Source organism: Lytechinus variegatus, chromosome 6 (genome assembly GCF_018143015.1).
Source record: "Lytechinus variegatus isolate NC3 chromosome 6, Lvar_3.0, whole genome shotgun sequence".
NCBI classification, from domain to species: Eukaryota; Metazoa; Echinodermata; class Echinoidea; order Temnopleuroida; family Toxopneustidae; genus Lytechinus; species Lytechinus variegatus.
The window spans coordinates 37638809-37662316 of NC_054745.1; the positions used below are offsets into that span (position 1 = coordinate 37638809).

General features: G+C 34.6%; 1 protein-coding gene across 1 annotated transcript in view; it reads right to left on the minus strand.

The window, feature by feature from the left end:
* Nucleotides 1-23508, minus strand: part of LOC121417795 (TBC1 domain family member 2B-like) — a 44957-nt gene that overhangs the window by 20574 nt on the left and 875 nt on the right. Inside the window, exons 2-8 of the mRNA XM_041611531.1 lie at nt 22339-22843; nt 16847-16929; nt 16052-16120; nt 12425-12499; nt 11572-11644; nt 8748-8822; nt 433-496 (exon numbers count right to left, since the gene is read on the minus strand). Coding sequence (XP_041467465.1) covers nt 433-496; nt 8748-8822; nt 11572-11644; nt 12425-12499; nt 16052-16120; nt 16847-16929; nt 22339-22843 — 944 coding nt within the window. The remainder of the gene's footprint in view (nt 1-432; nt 497-8747; nt 8823-11571; nt 11645-12424; nt 12500-16051; nt 16121-16846; nt 16930-22338; nt 22844-23508) is intronic.

Sequence of the window (23508 nt, forward strand, 5' to 3'; positions counted from 1 at the left end):
AACCTTCTATTATCCGATTAATGGCCACAGTTGAGCCTTTTTTTCAAACCTGGGGCCCCGTTTCCATTTCATTAAGGACTTTGCCATTATGGTAACTACCATGGTAACCTTGTTTTGATTGGCAGCTGAGCCATGTTACCATGGTAGTTGCCATTATGGCAATGTTACAAAAGTCCTTTATGAAACGGGCCCCAGATACCAGAGATGTCATTTATTGACTCATTTTCATCTTCTAAGTGGAACAAATTTTCTCTAGGTCCAAAATATTTTACCAAGGCAGTACATGTGGCAACAAAATGATAATTAAACAAAAATGATAAAAATAGATAATCAAATTAGTTTCAAAATTGGAACAAAATATTAACTGGAAAGCAGAACGAAGGGAAGCGATTCACATACAGTTTCATCAGCAATATTTTAAAGAAGATATACCTGGGCAAGATATGTTCATCTTTTCCTTCATTTTTTGAGTACTGAGAAGACCAGAAGATGGTTGCTAGGGAAGAAAGAAAGCAATGATTAAAATAAATACAATTACAATAACAGCAACAACAGCAATAATAGTAATAATGATAATAATAATAGTAACAATAATAACAACAATAATGATAATACTACTACTAATAATAATAATAAATTATAATAATAATAATCATCATCATAACAATAGGCATTTATCTAGCGCCATCTACATGTATCAAAAAAGAAGGAGGCGCAATAGCTCAGTCAGTAGAGCGAGGGTTTTGGATTCCGGTGACCCGGGTTCGATTCCCAAGTGGTGCGCTAGTGCCCTTTGGTAAGGCATATCCTCATTACCAGGTCCCTCAGAAAGGAGCTTAAGCCGTTGGTTCCCTGGTAACTTGCTCAAAGGCATCTGTGCTTTTTTAGCAGTCAGGTAAAAAACCTCGGTATATACATATACAATTTTAAAAAGTATTCAAAATCTTTTCTGTTTTCTTCTTACTTTTGTTGAATATATTAATTTTTTTCCCCATCCCTATGCGCCTCGGAATAGTTTACTAGATAGATGGCGCATAATAAATGTTGTGCATTATTATTATTATTATCTAGAAATAATATATATTCCATGGTGAATTGTTATTATCATAATTATCCCGGCTTAAGCTCAAGCCGCCTTCCAGCGCTCGGTGCATTCAAGGATTTTAATCCTGCTGGGTACCCATTCACCTCACCTGGGTTAAGTGCAGCACAATGTGGGTGAATTTCTTGCTAAAGAAAAACATGCCATGGCTGGGATTCAAAACAACAACTCCCTGATTGACAGACAAGAGTCGTGCCCACTTGACCATGATGCCTCCACACAAATACAGGATATACATGTATATTGATCAATCTTCTTGTTTAATTGTGGTTAACGAAAGTACAGACAATTTTGTATTCCAGATGGAAGATCAAAATGCTGACAAGTTCTTTTAAACCGAGGCAAAATTAGATCCATGTATAACTACTGTCCACATCCCTGCATGTTCATATTGTACAGACAGAAAAAAAACTTCCATCACCCTGAAACATGATACCAAATATATCCCTTCTTTAATTATAAATCTTAAAGGAGAAATTCCCCCTGACGAAAAGTTTGTAGTAAAATGAGCAGAAAAAGTGATTAAAAATATTGGAGAAGGTTTGAGGAAAATCCAAAGATTTAGAAAGTTATAAAATTTTAAAGTTTTTGATTTGTGACGTCATACATGTATATGAGCAGCTGGCCCATTTGTTATGTAATATAAAATGCATGAATTTCATGTTTTTATTGGTTGGTGATGACTCATAGTTTTTAATTTTTTTCAGGAGCAGGCGTGAAATAATTTTACTATTGATATACTGAGGGTACAACAAAAACCACTTTAATTTTTCTGAGAAAATGACATTTCATTGAATTTTCCATATGACATGTGGGAAAGCTGCTTGCGTATGATGTCACAAATCGAAAAATCAAAATTCTAATAACTTCTTTAATTTCTTATTGATTTTCCTCACACCTTCACCAATGTTTTTCATCATTTTTTCTGCTATGTTGAAATTAACATGTTGTCAGGGTGAACTTCCCCTTTAAGCATGAAAATCATTGTGAAATGGGGAAAACACAAAGAGTGATGAAAAAAAAATGTGTGCTGTTGAATATCTCTCCGTTGTGATTTGAATAGTGTGTTTGGCTTGCGGCAAGAATAGAAATGACTGACTGCTCCATGAAAATAATTGTTTCTGAGTAAAATTCACTTTCATATACTTTACGACTTCCTCCATGAAAGGATACGAGGGTACAAAACAAGGAGGGTACTTAACAAAAGGAAACAAAATCAAGATCTTCAGTTTTTAGTTTAGATAGGCTCTTAACATTACAATTTCATGCTTACATATCAAAGGGATGGATATCAAAGACACTGTTCTCACTACTGTCCTAAAACTAATTTATAGTGCATTTATACCTAGTTTAACATGTAATGAGAACAGTCGAAGCGGTCTTGGAACGATCTTCCAAAGTGGTTCACAAAACCACCTCGCGATGTAGTTTTGAAGATCAGTTCACTTTGACTCGTTAAACTGGTCTTAGCATAAAGTGAGGACACAACCGTTCTCCAGGAAGCAATTTTCGCACATTTCGAGCACGCTACTCCATACACTGTGTGTGGAATTCCTACGCGGCGGTTTCAAATTTCGCGACAAACATGTTACCCCCATGTGTTCCCTTGGCAACAAGACCGCTTTACGTGAAGTGGTTTTGAAAGCCACTTTCGGGTGATCAAATGACAACACTAGCAAGGTGATCTTCCAAACGGGTTTCCTGAACCGGTTTCCAGTAAACTAGTTTTAGAAAGTATAATGAGAACGGTGCCATACAGACAAACTCTGGTAATATGTTTACGAAATATGTTTACAAAATTGAACAAGGGTACACAAAATTAAAAACTACCCGGGGCTCTTTCACAAAGATTTCAGTACAACTTAATAGGGTCGCACTTAAATGCCAAGTGGTATAAAAGGCAAGACCGCATTGGTCAGATCATGCCAAGAGGATGCGCACTACAAGTACTGCGTACTGATCAATATGAGTGGGCTTTGCATATCATGTACGCGGCGTCATTAAGTGCGACTTTAAGTCGTACATAAATCTTTGTGACCCCCCCCCCCCCGGATTTTGGTATGAATAAATGATATCTGCTGAATTTGGACCACAGGGTTTCAGAGCAACTCAGAATTAAAAAAAGAAATGACAGTAAAGTTTAATGTATAAATATGAGCAAATCACCAGTAGACTTTTTCTCCCTGCAAAGAAGAGGGAGGAAGGGGGGGGGGGTGTCAGAAGATTTTGAAGAAAAACCTGGCCCCTTTCTTGGGAAAGTCCTGGATCCCAACTGGCTGTTGTAAAATAATCTCTCTTTAATGCTAAATGATAGTAGTTGCAGTAAAACTCTAAGTTCGTGAGAAAGTCTGTAAAAGCAAGGTTAAGTATGACTATATCATCGTGGATCTAGATCTGGTACAGTTACATAAACTGAACTTTGTGAAATCATAAAATCTAAGCTGAAATACGATCACACTGAAGATCGCCAACACAGATAAGCACACGTGGAACAGTGTACTATTATTGCTGGAATAAAGACCCGACGGAAGTGACCGAATCCGCGCTTTATCATTTGCTTATTTCTCAGCAATTACCATAGGCTGCGGAAGCGGGGGATGGGGGGGGGGACGTGTCCCCCCCTAAATTTTAGGTGGGGGGGACGATCCCCCCTAAAAAAAATTTTGCTAACTTTTTTTTTTTTTTTTTTTGCTTGTCAAAATTTTTTGGAGCACTTGTCCAATTTTTTACATGTGTCCATCCCAAAATTTCAGGTAGACAACCCCAATTTTTTTTTCCTTCCGCCGCCAATGGCAATTACACAATTGCTTCAAGAATCCTTTGGCACATATTTTGGGTGGTCATTATATTAGATTCTGTAAAAAGTCATTTTGAGATTGTTACCAAAACTGGAACTTATCTTTCATTCTGCGTGAATTTTCTTTGCAATATCTTCCAATGGAAAAAGCCATTAACAAGGCCCTTACATACAACCCTACATACAGTGTATATATATATATATATATATATACATACGTATGTACATATACATGTAGTATGCATTTAATTTTTGGCACGATGATTCAGCGCATAATTAAACCTAGGGGCTCATTTCATAAAGAGAGTTTAAATACAAGTAGTGCAACTGTGCCTTTATTTATGGCAACTCCCATGGTAACAGGGCTCAGCAGCCAATCAGAATCAAGGTTTCAATGAAAGTTACAATCAATGACAAAGTTATTAGTCATTATTAATCCTCGTGAAGCACGCTCCAGACAATTGAACAGAAACCAATCCTCAACTGCATTGTAAGCACTTCCCCCTTGAATGTACTTATACAAAATCAAATAAAGCAATTAATGTCAATTATCAAGATATGTCTGGGGATATTTAATGTTGTTAAGATCTATTCAAAAGCATTGCCTACATGTAGGTTCGTATCAATGATGTGTATGTAAAATCAATACAAACTTTGCAATATAATCTCCGTATCATAAAATGGTTATTAATGCAAATATCAAAACCATCAACTGAATATGAAATGCCCAGGGATAGTATGTTGCTGACATCTATTCAAAAGCATTGCCTACGTTCGTATCAACAATGTACGTAAAATCAATACAAACTTTGCAATATAATCTCCGTGTCATAAAATGGTTATTAATGCGAATATCAACATCACCAACTGAATATGAAATGCCCAGGGATAGTATGTTGCTGACATCTATTCATAAGCATTGCCTAGGTTCGTATCAACGATGTACGTAAAATCAATACAAACTTTGCAATATAATCTCCGTGTCATAAAATGGTTATTAATGCGAATATCAACATCACCAACTGAATATGAAATGCCCAGGGATAGTATGTTGCTGACATCTATTCAAAAGCATTGCCTAGGTTCGTATTTATAAGCATTGCCTAGGTTCGTATCAACAAACTTTGCAATATAATCTCCATATCATAAAATGGTTACTAATGCGAAAATAAAAAAGCACCAACTGGATATGAAATGCCTGGGGATAATAATGTTGCTGACATCTATTCAAAAGTGCATTGCCTAGGTTCGTATCAACGATGTAAAATTAATATTGGGGACTTTGCAAAATAATCTCAAAAATGCTAACATTAAAGTGATTGGTTAACATTGGTTTGACTTTTAACAAATCTGAGCTAGAAGTTCACACTTGTCACCTGTGTCTGTGATATGTTACAAAAATGAAGCCCAGAAAAAATTGCATTCAAAAATAATTATTTAGTGCTTCAAAAACTGAAATATAACGTGACTGGAAACACCATCTTGATTTCATCCCATAGACTTATGTGTACTATTTAGGTGTCTATTTACAAAATCGGGGTTTGCCTTGTAGTTTTCGCTTTTCATTCTCAATAATGGTTGTTTTCAGGGTTTATCAGTTCTAATACATGCACTTGTACACATGTTTTATCTTGGTTTGAGAATTTTTTAAATCGGCTACTCACAAAGTTAAACAATACCTTTAACTCACCTACTGTATGTAAAATGACTGGGGATAATAATATTGCTGACATCGATTCAACAGCATTGCCCTGGTTTATAAATTAAATGATTAATGAATTAAATTCATTTGTTTGATGGATTATTTATTTGATTTATTCTATATATTTATTTATTCTTTTCTTTTTTTTATTTATTTTTATTTATCTATATTTACTAATCAATTTTAATTAATAATTCCATCAATCAATTAATTAATGTATTTATTTATTAATCTACCTATTTTTTATTCATTTTATTTATTTATTGTTACTAACTATGATGGTGGTCTTCCATGAAGCCCTGTATAGTAACATGAAACAAACATTACATGTACATGAAATATAATGGCCTGGTCACACCGCCAGAGCGTTGTTGGAGTGGTCGTGGAGCGAAGAGAAAAAAATCATCACCACTCGCTACCTTTCACCATTTTCGATTTTGATTGTTTTTATTTTGTTTTTTCGATTTTTGTTTTCGATTATTCCCCAATTTTGTAAGCGAAATTTTACATTCTCTCCCTACCGCTCCATGACCGCTCCAGAAACGCTCGGGCGGTGTGACCAGGTTTTAACAACTTTAGATCAAGTATACAATCTTAAAAGATAAATTATACCAAATCTGGTAACGATCTCAAAATCATTTCGAACAGAATCCAATGAAATTACCACCAAAGTGTTTTTATGTATAAATAGAAAATATGTGCCAAATGGCTCTGGAAGAAAATGCGTAATTGCTGAGAAATTAGCAAAATATGCACAGAATTCCATCAAATGTTTGGTATTTTCCGAAGCCTTTCTGTGTTAGTGATCATCAGAATTATCGATTTTGAGCTAAAAACTTCATCATTTTACAAAGATAAGTTTACATTGATGTACCAGATCTAGATACATGATAATATTTGACAATTAACCTTGATTTTAAGACTGTCCCACAAAATAATTTTTTGTTGCAACTACTGTCTGTTACATGTACCTTTAAAACTCAACTAATGTTAAGTTAAGAAGTCCCTTGGCACAATAAAATTATCATTTACAGTGGTTTATGCTAACATCAAAACCACTCGAATGTATTATAAAGCAAACAACACAAATCTCTAAACATGAAGTACATACACTCTTGCAAGATAACATTTTGATTAGGCAATTGCATGCCAGATTTTTTTCATGAATGGTTTTTAAGGATCAAAATAAAAGTAGGTATTTGGTTATTTGCCAGGTTAATTCAAATGCAATGTAGGAAATTGGGAATTTAAGCAGATGCTACATCAGAAACGAACAGAGCTACCAAGTCTCACGCATTATGCGTGAGACTCGAGCATTTTGGACTCTCGTTCATCCCCTCAAATCTCTGTCTCACGCAACTATCACTGACAGCTATATCCCCATATACAGTACATTGTACACAATGTATGTGATCTCACTCAGATTCACAGAAAATCTCACGCATAGCTGGTCTTTGAACTTGGTATCTCTGAATGAATGAAGACGTGATTACTAAGAGATTTGTTCTAAGTGGGTGTACTGTCCCACATATGCGTTTCTGTGTGATCATCAGAATTATCGATTTTGAGCTAAAAACTTCATCATGTTACAAAGATAAGTTTACATTAATGTACCAGATCTAGATGTATGATTATATCTTGACAATTAACCTTGATTTAAAAGACTTTCTCATAAAATAATTGTTTGCTGCAACTACTGTCTGTTACTGTTACTGTCTGTTACCTTTAAAACTCAACTAGAAGTCCCTTGGCACAATAACATTATCATTTACATTGGTTTATGCTAACATCAAAACCACTCAAATGTATTATAAAGCAAACAAGACATTTAGACAAATACTCTAAACATGAAGTACATACACTCTTGCAAGATAACATTTCGAATAGGCAATTGCATGCCAGATTTTTTTCATGAATGGTTTTTAAGGATCAAAATAAAAGCAGGTATTTGGTTATTTGCCAGGTTAATTCAAACGCAATATAGGAAATTGTGAATTTAGGCAGAGGCCGGTTATACATAGTACATCAGAAATGAATGAAGTCGTGATTACTAATCTAGGGATTTGTTTTCAGTGGGTGTATGTGTGTTTTTCTATAATTATTAGTCCCATAGGAATGGTCTATGATTAACAAGAGCATGTTGGACCAGAAAAATAAAGTAATTACAAAAAGAGTGAACAAATGACAGTTTCTGTTTTTTAGCAATACAAGCATCTGAGAAGGGAAAGGGGGAAGTGAACTGTGTGTGGTATCCCATTGACTGTGTGTTATAAATACATGTACATATACATTTTCATATATCTACAGTGAATAAATTGACTTATAATTGTATTTGTATCTAAAGTGTATAAAGAAACTTAAAGGGGAATCAAACCTTTGGAACAAATAGGCTTGTGTAGAAACAGAAAAATCAAAGAATAAGAATAAAGAAAGTTTGAGAAAAATCGGACAAATAATGAGAAAGTTATGAGCATTTGAATATTGCAATCACTAATGCTATGGAGATCCTCACATTGGCAATGCGACAAGGATGTGTGATGTCACTGATGAACAACTTTCCCTTTGGTGGACTATAAATTACCCTCAAAATGTCTCTTTTGCTTTTTCTCATGATAATACAAACTCTTTATCCATGATGTATTCTTTACATGCCATCATGTAGACAGAACACATGATTTATGGATAGATGTGATAAAAGAGGCAATTCTAGTGAAATATATACTAAAGTGATGGGGAGAGTTGTTCACAAGTGACATCACACATCTTTGTCGCATTGCCAATTTGCTATCTCCATAGCATTAGTGATCGCAATATTCAAATGCTCATAACTTTCTCATTATTTGTCCGATTTTTCTCAAACTTTTGTTGATCTGTTTCTTTGATTTTTCTGTTTTCACACAAGCTATCTTGTTCCAATGGTTTCATTCTCCTTTAAATGTTTTGAGAGGGAAACAAATTGTTTTGCTACATGGTAACAAAATTATTGCAGCTTAAATGTATGGAGTAGTTAATGAACATGTTCTCATTCAAGTGGGTCTATATACTAGACTACACTCGCATTATGGGTCAGGAAACTGGCCAGGTATGAGTAGTTGAGGACTCAAGATGGCGTTATTGGTTCGTATACTGCTTTAAAGTTAACTTACTAGTACTGAGTATCTGGTAAGGGACCTCTCCTTTGACAGGGACGTTTTCTGACTGCTGTAAGCTCGCCGTCTTTCCTGTCATAAAAGTAAAAGCAAATTTTTAACCCATGAAAGGGGAAGTTCACCCTGAAAAAAAATTTTATTGTAAAAATAGCAGAATAAATAGCAAAAAATATTGCCGAAGGTTTGAGAAAATTTAATCAAATAAATAAAAAGTTGATGTCATATGGTCATATGCGAGCAGCATTGCTACATTAGCGAATGGTAAAAAATCAATGAAAAGTCATTTTCTCAGAAAATTGGAAATAGTTTTCACACTGTACCTTTTGCATATCAATAGACAAATCATTTCACACCCTATAATGAATAGAAAACAAAATTAAGTCATCAGGAACCATACAAAATTTGAATTTCATGCATTTTATGTTACATAACACATGGGGCAGCTGCTCGTTTATGATGTCACAAATCCAAAACTTTGAACTCTAATAACTTTCTTACTCTTTAAAGGATTTTATCTCAAACCTTCACCAATATTTGTGACTACTTTTTATGCTATTTTTACAATAAAGTTTTCTTCCTGTTGAACTTCCCCTTTAACCCATTAAAAGGAGAACCCAGACTTGGTCATAACTGTTGTGTTGGAGGAAAATAAAGAAAAGGGAATGGTGAATACCTGAAATAGATCTGAAAAGCAATATAAGTTAAAATTGAGATCCCTATAAAGACTATGTAGATTTAAAGGGGAATGAAACCTTTGGAACAAATCGGCTTGTATAGAAACAGAAAAATCAAAGAATAAGAATAAAGAAAGTTTGAGAAAAATCGGACAAATAATGAGAAAGTTATGAGCATTTGAATATTGCCATCACTAATGCTATGGAGATCCTCCCATTGGCAATGCGACAAGGTTGTGTGATGTCACTGATGAACAACTTTCCCTTTGGTGGACTATAAAATACCCTCAAAATGTCTCTTTTTGCTTTTTCTTACGATGATACAAACTCTTTTTATCCATTATGTATTCTTTAAAAATATGTATTACATGCCCTCACATAGAAAGAACACATGATCTATATGGATAGATGTGATAAAAGAGGCAATTCAAGTGAAAAATATACTAAAGTAATGGGGAGAGTTGTTCATCAGTGACATCACACATCTTTGTCGCATTGCCAATTTGCTATCTCCATAGCAATAGTGATCGCAATATTGAAATGCTCATAACTTTCTCATTATTTTTCCGATTTTTCTCAAACTTTTGTTGATCTGTTTCTTTGATTTTTCTGTTTTCACACAAGCTATCTTGGTCCAAAGGTTTCATTCTCCTTTAATTATCAGGGATTTGTGGTTTTCTCTTTAGTTCCTATTCCCCTGGGGCAGTCATCTAAATATAACCCAGATAGTATATTAGTCTACGTCCTCATGAAAGAAAAATATAATTTGAAACATAAATTTTGAAAAATTACATTTTAGCTATTTTGTGTATTGGAGTACATGGCTGAGTAGCCCTTGCCTAATAAATGTTCATCACTTTGACATCACATATTTGGCCAATTTGAAGTCTCCATGGGTATAGTGATTACCAATTTTTACACCTTTTACAAACTCATAACTTTCTTATTGTAGTTCAATATTGTTCACATCTTCACCAATCAACTTGCCAGATTTTTCTTTTTCCTTTACGATTAAAAAAACAAGTTTTTATTTTGGGTTCAATTCCCCATTAATTCCTAGCTTCTGAAATATTCATTCGCTTTTGACAAGGATTAATGTTTTCTGACTGCTGTAGGCTCTTTGTCTTTCCTGTCACTTAAAAATTTGAATTAAATTTCAAACTCTTGCATTCCTAAATTCTAAAAAATTCATATAAAAGAGGAGGTAGTGTGGGGTTAGAGTGAAGGGTAAGGTCATAGAAAAGAACATTTGAAATCCATTTTAGTCTTCCTGTGATGGAATTTCATAAAAAGTTCTGATACTGCTTCCAATTGTGTGTTCATATATCTTTCTTTCATTTGCTCGAGTTATTGTCACTTCTTTGTTTGCTTTCTGGAGGAATTTATATGAAGAGTATACTAGTTATTAATACCATGTAATAAAGATAACTCCGTTGTCCAATACATGTTCATACACTTGCATTGCAAAACTTTAGTTGCTTATGGCTGCATCAGATTTAGATTTAATCTTTCATGTTAATTGCATAGATGTCTGATCTTTCATTTCAACTATTCACACTTAATCAGAAAATATACAACATATAGACAGCCCCCCAAAAAGTTGCCGTTAATCTATTTATTATATCTTAAAGGGGAAGTTCACCCATTTGTAAAGTTTGTGGTAAAAACAATAGAAAAAATAATTGAAACTAGTCATAAAGGCTTGATGAAAATCCATTGAATATTATTAAAGAAAGTTATTAGAATTTTAAGGTTTGGATTTGTAACGTCACTACAAGCAGCTGCACCGGATGTTTAAATGCATTAATTTCAATTCTTAATGGTTCTTCTTTCAAGAGGGGTTGTGGAACAATTGTCTGTTGATATATGTATATACGAAAGGTACAATAAAAAACATTTTCAAGCTTTTAGAAAATGTCATTTTATTGATATCTTTCATTCATGATACATAGGAATCTGCTTGCATTTGACGTCACAAAACACCAAAAAAAAAAATCCCAATAACTTTGTAAATTTTTTTTTCTCAAACCTTCAACAATAATTTTATCACTTTTTATGGTATTGTCACAATAAACCTTTTCTCAGGGTGAACTTCCCCTTTAACTACTGAAGCCAGAAGACATGTTCTGACATGATTTCACACAAACCTGTAACTCTTGTAACCAAAACATCATAGTATGTTGGTCCTTGCACTGTAGGATATAGGTTCTTCCATCAGTACTGCATTGAAAAATAAAAAAGAATATTCAAATTTCTTCCACTCTTCCCGGAATCCACAAAATTCAACAAAGTTTGATATTTTTCAGGATAATACTGGGAAGTGAGAAATTCCTCGAAGTTATCCTTTCCGAGAATGTTATTTTCTAAATATTATGTCAAAATCTATCACAAAATTTAATCTTTGTAATTAAAAAGTCCAAATTTGTGCTCGCTCGCTTTGCTCACAACTCTATATATTAATAAAGTTTGCTCAATACGTCATATTTCGCCCCCTCAAAAAAATTTTGGCTCATAACGGCACTGGGCCCTATATCTTATGTCTTTTGTATATAAAAGAGAATTATAACATCTTAGGGAAGACTGGGGAACATTTGTAAAATTCTGGGATATTTTGTAAAATTCTGGGAACTTTCAGAGTAAATTCCACAAAGTTTTGTTTTGAAAACTGGAAGCACTGATCTCCACAGATATGCCAAGTTCAGAGACTACGTATGTTGTTTATAGACAAATACACGTATGAACAACGTTGCCCCTCTGATATGTTTCATTTTTTAGATCAAGCATATAATATGATGTACAATGATCACAAGTGATTGCTTTCCTTATAAATGAAAATGAAAGTATCGTTTTGTTTTCATTTTGCCTCCATGAAGATTCTGCCAGGATCGAAAGCTGAGGCCCCCCTTTTTACTTTCTAATTTCCTCCATTGGCTCTCTTTTTTTAAATAAGCAGTTTCTGTCTGCCATTTTTTTTTAAGGAAGTAAATTTTGATAACTTACTGTATCTGGAATTGCCTGTGCGATCCAGGGTTGGCGACATCGAATGTCAGGGAGGAGTTGGCAACGTCTATTGATCTGAGAACAAAAATAGAGATTCTGTTTCTGTTTGTGGTAACTCCGGTAGGAACTCGGTAGGACAGCATTTTGCTGGTAAATGCCAAGCTGGTATATAACCAATTACCTATGAAACATTTAACGTCTAGGTTAATCAGTCAGTGGCTGACGTTATAGACGACAGATATCACTCTCGGGCCTTTTTATCAAAGTGGAGACGATGGCAGAGTTTGGATTTGAACTCACAACCTTACGATTATGAGTCCAATTGAGAGTCACTTAAAGGGCATATGAACCAGAAGCCATTATAACAGCCCCTCCTAAAGTCCTCGACGTCTCATATCTTGCCAGGTTCATTTCCCATAGTGCATCATTCTCAGCGGTTAAAGCCTGTGTATAGCTTTGGTAAAGGGTCAATAATGTGATTGATAATCGAATATCATCTAATATGACAGTCTTACTGAAGCGTAGAGACCGTTAGACATTTTTCCAACTGCACTTCTCTGAGAAAATTTCAAATATTCAAATCTTGGATATATAGCGCCCTCTCTCGGCGATGCTTGTTTTAAATTTAAAAAATGGGCATTCAAGCACTTATCTTATAAATTTAGTGATTAGATATCCAAAAGTTACAGACAAAGAACATATCTTGAAAGTTTCAGCCCATTCCATGATTTGGAATAGGATTTAATTGAAAGACAAAAACACACAGATATTTTAATTTGATCGGGTGACCCGATCAAGTTAAATTTCCATGTAAAATCGCAAAATTTATCCTGTAAAACACATTTTCATTTCATATCCTCCACATCATAACTGTTATAGGGTATATCCATTCATATTAGCTAGCAATGAATTGGAATAGTGATAGGTGCATTTTGGTGGATTTACCAAAACTATACACAAGCTTTAAGTCTTTAAATATAAGCCCACTTAAAGATAAATACCAGTTGTGGTAACGATCCCAAAATGAGTTTGAACAGAATGCAATGAAATTACTAATAACCAAGTGTTTGTATACAGTTGTGCTCAGAAGTATTCATACCCCTAGGAAAAAATGTTTTTTTTTTTTGCATTTTTCATAAAAATGAAAGCTGAACTTGGATAACTTGCATAGTAGTTATATACTAATAGACATTATCTACAAAAGCATGCTGATTTTATTTTCATCTTATTTGCAATAATAATAGAGAAGATTACTAGGTCTGAATTTTCTTATGTTCAAAATTATTCATACCCCTGTCTTTCTCAAGTATAAGACTCCATATTTTTCATAGTTCAAATATTTTACTACCCCCAAATGGTTTCAAGCTGGACCTTATAATGCCAGACATGAATACAAAAGAATCTAAGCCATGTAGCATGGTATCCAGGAAGAGGAAGTTCATGAGATCTCAGAAATCTTCCCTTTTCTGAGGTTTGTCCAGATGTTAGTTGCCACGTTGATGAAATTGATTAAAAATCAATTCAAGATTGGGGGAGGGGGGGGGGGCATTTTGCCTTTTTTAAATGAAATTTTGTTGAGAAAGTCTTTGAATTCCAGAAACATCAGTGGTTCTATAAATTGAGAATCAGTGGCAAGATCTTTGTCAGTTCAATGCAATCGGCTTAAACTTCATCATGGTCAAGCGAAAGGAACTTAGTGACGATCTGAGATCACGAATAGTGAATGCTCACAAAGATGGTTTGGGCTACAAGGCAATATCCAAGCGTTTGAGGTTCACGTGGCTACTGTCTAGAGCAACATCAGGAAGTTCAAGACTTTCAACAAAGTGGAGAACCTTAAAAGACCTGGACGGAAGCCCAAAGTCTCGGCAAGGCAAGCGAGATGTTTGGTTCGAGCTGCTGCTGTCAACCCCAGAATCACCACAAAGGAGATGCTGAAAGATCTCAATGGCCAAGGGACCAAGATCTCGAGGCAAACCATCCAGAGGACCTTGAATAAGGCAGGATTGAATGGATGACGGCCACGGAAGACTCCACTCCTAAAACCCAACAACGCAAGATCATGTTTGGACTTTGCCAGAAGACATCTTGGAAAGGATGAAACGTTTTGGAGGGCTGTTCTTTGGTCTGATTAAATGAAGATGGAGCTTTTCGGACACAGAGATGTCGCCTACGTCTGGAGGAAGAAAGGGGAAGCCTTCAACCCAAAGAACACAATGCCCACAGTAAAACATGGTAGAGGGAGCATAATGCTTTGGGGCTGTTTTTCAGGAAGTGGGACAGGGAATCTTGTTAAGGTGAGTTTGCAACATTATCAATGCATCAATTTTTTTTTCTTTTTTTTTACAAGTAGTGAAATGATTTTATTGAATAAGAATAATACAGAATTTCTTATCTTTGAGTATATATTTAACTTACACCAAAATTTGAGTCAAATGAATGGAAAGTTCTCATTTTAGGTAAATTAAGACATTCCTGGTTAAGTATTAACTCACATGCCAATTACCTTGTATGCTTAGTTCTACATTGAAATGCCCCTATGAATGTTTTCACTATTGTCTTTGTAGTTTTTTAAGCCATGTTGAAGTAAAATTAAAACATCTTTTACCTATTCTTTTGATATGCAAATGAGGTGAAAATAAAAATGGCATGCTTTTGTACATGATACCTATTATTTGACTGATTTGTAACTGACTCCATTTCTACTCTTATTTTTCTCAAAAATGCAAAAAACTATGATTTTCCAAGGGGTATGAATACTTCTGAGCACAACTGTACATATAAATGCCCAATAGATCTGGAAGAAAATGCATGATTGCTGAGAAATTAGCAAAATAAGTACGGAATTCCTTCAAATGTTGGGTCTAGGAGGGATGATGCTATCTAGATGTCTCGCCCCCGCTGAATTAACGAGATTGCGCACAGCTATGACGCTCTACTTACCTTGAAATCGTTTTGAATATGAAAATTAAATTCCAGTTTTTAAAAGGTGTCTGGGCAAGAGAAAGATCATTTTAAGGGGGAAGAAAATACATCTTAAGCGCGAGATGCGGAGCCTGGTGCTACACAAGTAAGTATGTATGCTTGAACTTGAACACCAGCTTTTTACACTAAACTTAACAAATAAACCTGAAGAAACTTGCATACATTCGTAATTCCGAAGGTTCGTAATTCCGAACGTTCCTCAGTCCGAAAACGAAATGATGTTCGTAATTCTGAAGGTTCGTTATTCCAAAAACAAAGTGAGGTTCGTTAAATCCGAAAACGAAATGAGGTTCGTGATTCCGAAGGTTCGTTAGTCCAAAAACATAATGAATAATGAACCTTATTTCGGTTTGGGACTAACGAACCTTCGGAACAACAAACCTTATTTCGTTTTCAGATTAACGAACCTTCGGAACAACAATCCTCATTTCGTTTTCAGACTAGTGGACCTTCGGAACATCGAACCTTATTTCGTTTTCAGATTATCAAATCTTCGGAATGCCACAAATATTCGGATTAACGAACCCTTTTACGTTTTCGGATTAATGAACATCAAGGTATAAGAAATTCACGTGTTTCAAAATTACGAACCGTCGGAATAAAGAACTTTCGGAATTACGAAGTGTAACCGAAGAAACTTACCCAAGTGGTGTTACATCTTGAGGTGTTCTGTAGTAGTAGAGACGACATCTCTGGTCATCAAACACAAACCTGATGTTAAAATACAATTGAAGTAAGTAACAATGAAAATATACTGTATGTACTTAATGACAACAACAAAACATTGAAAATAAATGATATAAATTGTAATTAATAATGATGGCAACTTAATTTTCTTACATTATTGTTCTTTCATATTGTTATATTGTTTTTTGTTATTATTTCATTATTATTAATATCATCATTATCATTATTATTATTAATATTATTACAATCATTGTTTAATATTATTATTATTATATTTTTATTATCATTATTACTGTTACAATAATGATAAACAATAACAAAAACAATAATAATAATCTATAACAATGATAAAAACAATAATGGCAAATATTATGATTTTTAATATCTAAATACTTTATTCTTCATAAGTATGTAAAACCCAAGCAATTTCAATTAAATTTAATAAGAACATGGTGTACAATCTCCTAAATGTGCATGTAGGTTATCCAAACTAGAAAAATGACATAGGAAAGGTTGTTTTCCAGCATTTTTGTTCCAAGTAATCAACTTCTTTCTAAAAAATTACTAAGGGCCTTTTCACACGTGAATCTTGAATCATCATTCTCATGATGATTGCTATTGTTTCTTATCATGTTCTAGTTTGGCTTTACATGCTTATCATTAGCCTCATTTTTCAGTTGAATCCTCATTCAAATTCCAATTTTTTTTACCATGTGAAAGGGAGGCAAATGAGAAACTTTACAAACTCACCATCTTGTTTTAAATGATTTAATGAGTCCTTTCTCTCCTTGTTTATCCAGATAGCCACACAGTTTAACTGAATTATTCTGATCCTAGATATGATTGACAAAATAAAGATTGACAAATCTGAGATGAATTAAACTTCAATCAGTATGGTCTACAGACGTGGGGAAAAGAGTTTTACACACATATTGACCATAAATATTAGTTTGTGGAAAGATACTGAATATGTTACTTCACACTTTACAACAACATGACCATAACAGTTCATGGAAAGTTGGTGAGTACATGTTACAATGTACTTCACAGTTTACTGTAGTCTGTCTCTTCCAAAATGTGAATAAAGTTGTGATAACCAGGCCCTTCACAATTGATAATTCATATGATATCAAATTTGTATTGATCACAGTACATGTGTACACTTTGTTTTGTTATTTTGTTTTTTGTTTTTTTGGTTTTGGTAACATCAGGACTTCACATTAAAGGTATGTAGTATAAACTTTCAAGAGTGTGTTTTGTTTTGCTCTAATTATCAACAAAATAAAACTATGAACATAGGTTTTATAGTTAATAGCAAATGGATGAATATTAAATGAAAGCATGGATTCATGATCAACACAGCAATAACATTCACATTTGGAAACAAAATCTCTGCCAGTTATTTGGCTAAAGAAAGACAATCAATGACTGAGAAAAAAAAAATGCTAAAATTGGCAACATGTCTGGCAAAAAACTGAAAAGTTTGTGATTTTCATCCACCTAAAAACAAACATTTATTTATAGTTTTATTAATTACATGTACTTATTCTCATCAAGATCAACAATATTTTTAAACAGCAAACCACACTGTAAAGCTTTTCAAGAGGGTCTGATTCCCAACTTTTTTTATTTATTTTCATTTTTATTTTATTATTTTTTGATTTATTTATATTTATGTATTTATTCAGTCATTTATTCATTTTTTGGAATTTCTACTGGAATTTCTCTTTCACAATTTTGGTTTCATTTTGTGCAAAAAAATGTTCATATGATCAGAATATTTGTTTGATGAAAGACATAGATTGGCACTGTACGTTGTACACAGTACAGGGAGAAGGCTGATTCTCATAATTTAGAGTTTCAGAGAAAATAATTGGAGCTAATAAACCCAATACACACAAAGAAAAACTTTTAAAAAATTATGTTAAAAGCCTGTCACTCTAACAACAATTGTTTAACAGATCTGTTACAGGATGATCCAGGCTAGATAAATACACATGTAGAGCAGAATTCAATGAGCAAAATGCCGAAAATTTCATCAAAATCGGATCACAAATGATAAAGTTATTGAGGTTTAAAGTTTAGCAGTATTTCGTGAAAACAAATAATTTGGAGGAAATTTTCTCCATTTTGCTCAGTGAGTTCTACTCTATTCATTAAGCTTTGAATACTTTCAGCCCGGACAATCCCTTTAAGCCATAAAAATAGTGTAGTAGGTTTCACGGTACACCATGTATCTTTCTTGGGCAAATGTTGGTCCTGAAAAGGACCACCCAATCTCGACGTTTCGACAAGTGTGTTCTTGTCGAAACGTCGAGATTGGGTGGTCCTTTTCGGGACCAACATTTGCCCAAGAAAGATACATGGTGTACCATGAAACCTACTACACTATTCTTCTTCGCCATGGAAACCTTCAGAAGTTACATAAAAATATAACAACAAAAAAGATTCAAACAATAGTGGTAAAAGTGACAACCTGACACATCAAAATTTCAGACAACGTTGTCACAGTGTAGACTATGACAAAATAAGGAGATGACACATACATACTGAGAAATTGGTATTTATACACTGTAGATGATTATTTTTCTGGTGGGAATGACCCCCACAGCGGAAGGGTAGGTGTGTAACCTAATTTGTCTTGCTTCCTCAGAGCCCATACGTACACACATGGTGCAACGCAATGAAACAAATATTTTTCTGGCTCGAGAGGAAGTGATCTGACTGGCCCGATAGGCACCAAATAGTCTATAAAATGTTAATCATAATAAGACTGAAAATATTTGCGATTGTGCATTGTCTGTTCGTATCAATGTATCTTATATATTTTGGGGTTTCTTCAGTCTAGACGTACAGGCGTGTTTTCTTCCAATTTGGTTTTTAAAGTTTGTTTTTTAAGGGTACATGTTTTAGTAATATTTTTACAAAAACTTTGTGGGTGGTTTTCTTTTAAAGGTCAAGTCCATCTCAGAAAAAATGTTGATTTGAATCAATAGAGAAAAATGAGACAAGCACAATGCTGAAAATTTCATCAAAATCGGATGTAGAATAAGAAATTTATGACATTTCAAAGTTTCGCTTATATGAACGAGTCACTTACATGTACATCCAAATGAGATAGTCGATGATGTCACTCAGTCAATATTTGACAATAACGACCTCCTTGCCTGAACCACAAATTGTTCCACGTGTTAAGGGAGGAATGAAACTTCATTCGACATGAAAATGACGAGAAAATAAAAATATTTCATATAATAAAATCCAAAAGAAATAGTGAGTGAGTGATGTCATCAGTTCCCTCATTTGCATCCCGAACGAGATGTGCATAGTTCTGTTAAATTGTGAAAAGAAGCGAAACTTTAAACTTTCTTATTTTACATCCGATTTTGATGAAATTTTCAGCTTTGTGCTCTTTATATTTTTCTCTTTTTATTCAAATCAAGTTTTTGTTGGGTGGACTTGTCCTTTAAATTCAATCAGCATAACACATCAGTATTAAAGTCTTTTCAAGTTTAACTCTTCCTTTTCAATGTGAGGAAATCTATAAATAAGGGTTCAGGGAAAAAAACATGGTATTCTAATGGCTATGAACAGCAATTACGGTAATACAAGTAAATGATCATCAAAATAATATTACGTGCTGAATGAAATATTATTTGTTTTTCAGTAGATCACATTCTTTCAGTATAATCATAATTTCTACTAAAAAAGGAAAGGGCTGTTTTCTGACTCATAACACACAAAGACATCAATTTTTTTATTAGCAATCCATTTGTGACTATCTGCAGATATGTAAGTACTATACAATTACAATGTATAGTCAAACCTCCCCCCCCCCCCCGATTAATGTTAATGGTCAACCTACTGTAGGGCTCAACAATAGCAGTGGCCCGTGGCAACTTAAATTGAGAGAGAGTCGGGCGGGCTCGGGCCACCACATTTCTGTACAAGCCCAAACTAGGTGGCTACCAAAGTTTTGATAAATTGTTTTATCACCACCAAATTTGCTTCGAGGGCCACCAAAAAAATGAAATTGATGATTTTGGAGGATCGATCGGGCCACCGAGCAAGAAGGTTTAAGTGTGGAGCCTTGCAACCTATCAAAATATAAGGACTTTGGCCCACATATCAGTGAAACCATTCCCCCCCCCCCCCCCCCCGCCACATGAAAAACAGAGGTTCTCTGAGTCTGATTGATAATTCTCATCCTAATCATAAAATAAAATTCATCACCATCTTCAATTCATAATCATCATCACTATCATTATTTTCTGGATAATTATCATTGCCATAAATCATAATCACCTTCATTAATATAATTATCATTATCACCAACATCAACTCATGGTTTTTATCATTTATTATCCCATCATCATTACTATCAACTTCATCATTATTTTTATCATTCTTTTCATTGTCATCAATACTATAAATCACTGTGCTTAGCAGATATCATATTGTTTTTTTATTGCAGTTATTATAGGGTCATTCCATGCCAATTCACCCAATGAATGTGCAATTTTGCACCCGACCGTCTCAGAATTCATTGTAATTTGGTATACATAAAATTCAACATGGCCCAAGCACAAAACAAAAAAAATTAGTCCAATCGGTCCGTCGGTTCTCGCGCTACGGCCCGCCCTTTTCTCCTTGTTTTGACAAAAATGGGCGCGACCTTCAACTTTCAATGGCCACTGCGTCGTTACGTGTTGACCAATTTTCATGAAACTGGTACCATTTGATAGGAAATTCAGAGAGGAATCCAAAACATGCATCGAATAATGTATTGGAGCAATTTATAAGGTCATGACCTTTGACCTTAACTTTGACCTTGAGTTTGACCCCCGGACAAATAATTTTTTAACCTTATTTTCGTGTATGTTAATTATTGGTATGATATTGACAAAATATGTTAAAATCAATGATGATATTTTATTTCTTCACCTTTAAAAACTTCCAAAGATACCATGAAATTTCACTCTAGTCCCACACACTGATATTGTTGAATTTTATGTATACCAAATTACACCGAATTCTGAGACGGTCGGGTGCAACCACTGGGTGAATCCAGATGGAATGACCCTATAAGTTATGTAAAAATAAAACAATAATTGTACAAACAGGTCACCTAGCACTATATGCTGTGAAAAATAGTTTCTATTAAAAAAAAGAAAAGATGAATATATCTACATTTACTCATCTTTTTTCATTGAACTTTTTACAACCAAGTATGTAGGCCTACCAACCACTTAAATCTGCAAAACAACTGATTACAATCTGCAGCACTTGACTGCGGCCACGGGGATTTGATTTCCTGCATTATTTTCTTCTTTAATATAATTTTCCAATTCCAAAGCTAACAAAGCATTTCTGGAGGCAAAATCGCCCGAGCCACAAACAAGAAAACGGCCAAGAAATAGAATTAAACAATAAAGCTACTTTAGAGATAAGAATAAACAATGTGAAGTTTCCAAGGCATTCTTACCAAGGTGTGATGTGAAAGAGAGTTGAGACCTAACATTACAAGACAATAACCAAACAAAATATGATAGATCATAGAAATAATGTCAAATAAGAGTAGATTTCAGAACAATTAAATTGTGAAATACAAATTACAAATAATGCATGAATCATTTAATGTTAGAATCTTATCAACATTGGAACTATTATTGAGTTAAGTGAGTAATAGACTACTAATTTTTGTTTAACTTTCATAATTTGTATCAGCCCCATCCACCCCCCCCCCCCCCCCGCCCCTTCTCAAGAAGACTTAGATCTAACCTCGACTTTACTTAGACCAAAAGCTTCGTTCTCTGTTTTGTTGGTTGTTCAGCTGAACTTCGTTGGCTTCATTCACCAAATACAGAGACCGAAGTTCTAGCGCGATCTGTACAGGGGACTCAATGGCCATATGTTTATGTACTTAAGATCGGATAAAACGGGGAAGTGAATTTGCGCGACAGCCTAGGTAAGTCACTGTTTTTGTTCCTTTTAACTTCATTTTTCTCCGTTTTTTGGCAATTGATGCCAAGAGGGAATATAAATTTGCACTCTGGTCACTATAATTTTCGAAATTTTTATTCATTAAAGACAAAAATTGAAAAGCCCCGACGGGGGGATTTTGCATTGCAAGTCCCCTAATGGTGGCTGCACGATAGCGAGCCGTCTGTGTACGAGGAGAAATTAAAAAAAATGTTAAAAAACTCCTCGAAACAGCTGCCAGCTGTCTAGACTTTACTCACCTCGCTGCTGGTCGAGTTGTGTCGAAGTTCTGAACGGCACGTGTTCGTGTTTCCTTCCTTTGAGAAATCTTGCTCCATTTCAGTAGCTCCACAACTTGACTTCTCTGCGATCACAGCACTGCTCATGCCGTCGCTCCCGTCGAAAGACTCTTCAGCACGATCCGTCCCCGCTGCGGCCTCGCCGGGCGAATCCTTCGCTGCAGGATCATCGGGAAGTTCCGGGTTAGCGAAGCTGAGCAACGCCCCCTGCTCGATTTTGTTTGGCTCCGAGCCCCGTTCCATTTTCGACTTCTTTCCGAGTGATTTGTTTCTTCTTGGAGGCACAGGCATGACATCATCATCAAACGAGATTAGAACGCCTGTTGGGATGTTAGCCAGAGAGGCGGAAGGGGAATTTTCTGTCGCTAACTTATTGCCCCGTCCGCCCGATGACGAAACTTCCTTTCCCCAGGGCGCTGCCATCTTGCCTTTCATTTCTAATTTCAAAACAAACCGGTAGACGGCGCTAGATAAGAAATGGAATTCTGTCACGTTGGTTTTTTTTTATAAATCACCTTTTATTCATAAAAAAGGGAATCAGTGACAATAATGGACCCAGGTTGTCAGTTCTAAACGAACGTAATACAGGGCAACTTAAATTGAATACAGTATAGGTATACATAAACAAACATAAAACAAGAGATTATCAAAAGAGTCAATTCAATTCATAACAAAATTCATACTTTAGAGTGATATTTCACCTCGAATTATAAAGGAGAGTATTGACATTTTTGTTGAACCTTTATGTAAAATCATCAATATGTCATTATAGGGGTCGTTCCAGATAAACTAAAGGTAGCTAAAGTTGTGCCGGTGTATAAAAAATCTGATCGTAAGAATGTCGTGAATTATAGGCCGATAGCATTGTTACCAATATTTTCAAAGATTCTAGAGAAAATAATTTATAAACGTTTAAATGACTTTTTATCTAAAGAACATCTTGATTCCTCAGCAGTGCGGATTTTGTAGAAACTTCTCCACACAAATGGGTGTTTTTAACTTATTGAGTAATATCATAAAGGCTATTGATGAAAACAAATAGTGTCTGGGGATATTTTTAGATCTGTCAAAGGCATTTGATACCATTGACCATGATATCCTTCTCAAGAAACTTAAACACTATGGAATTCG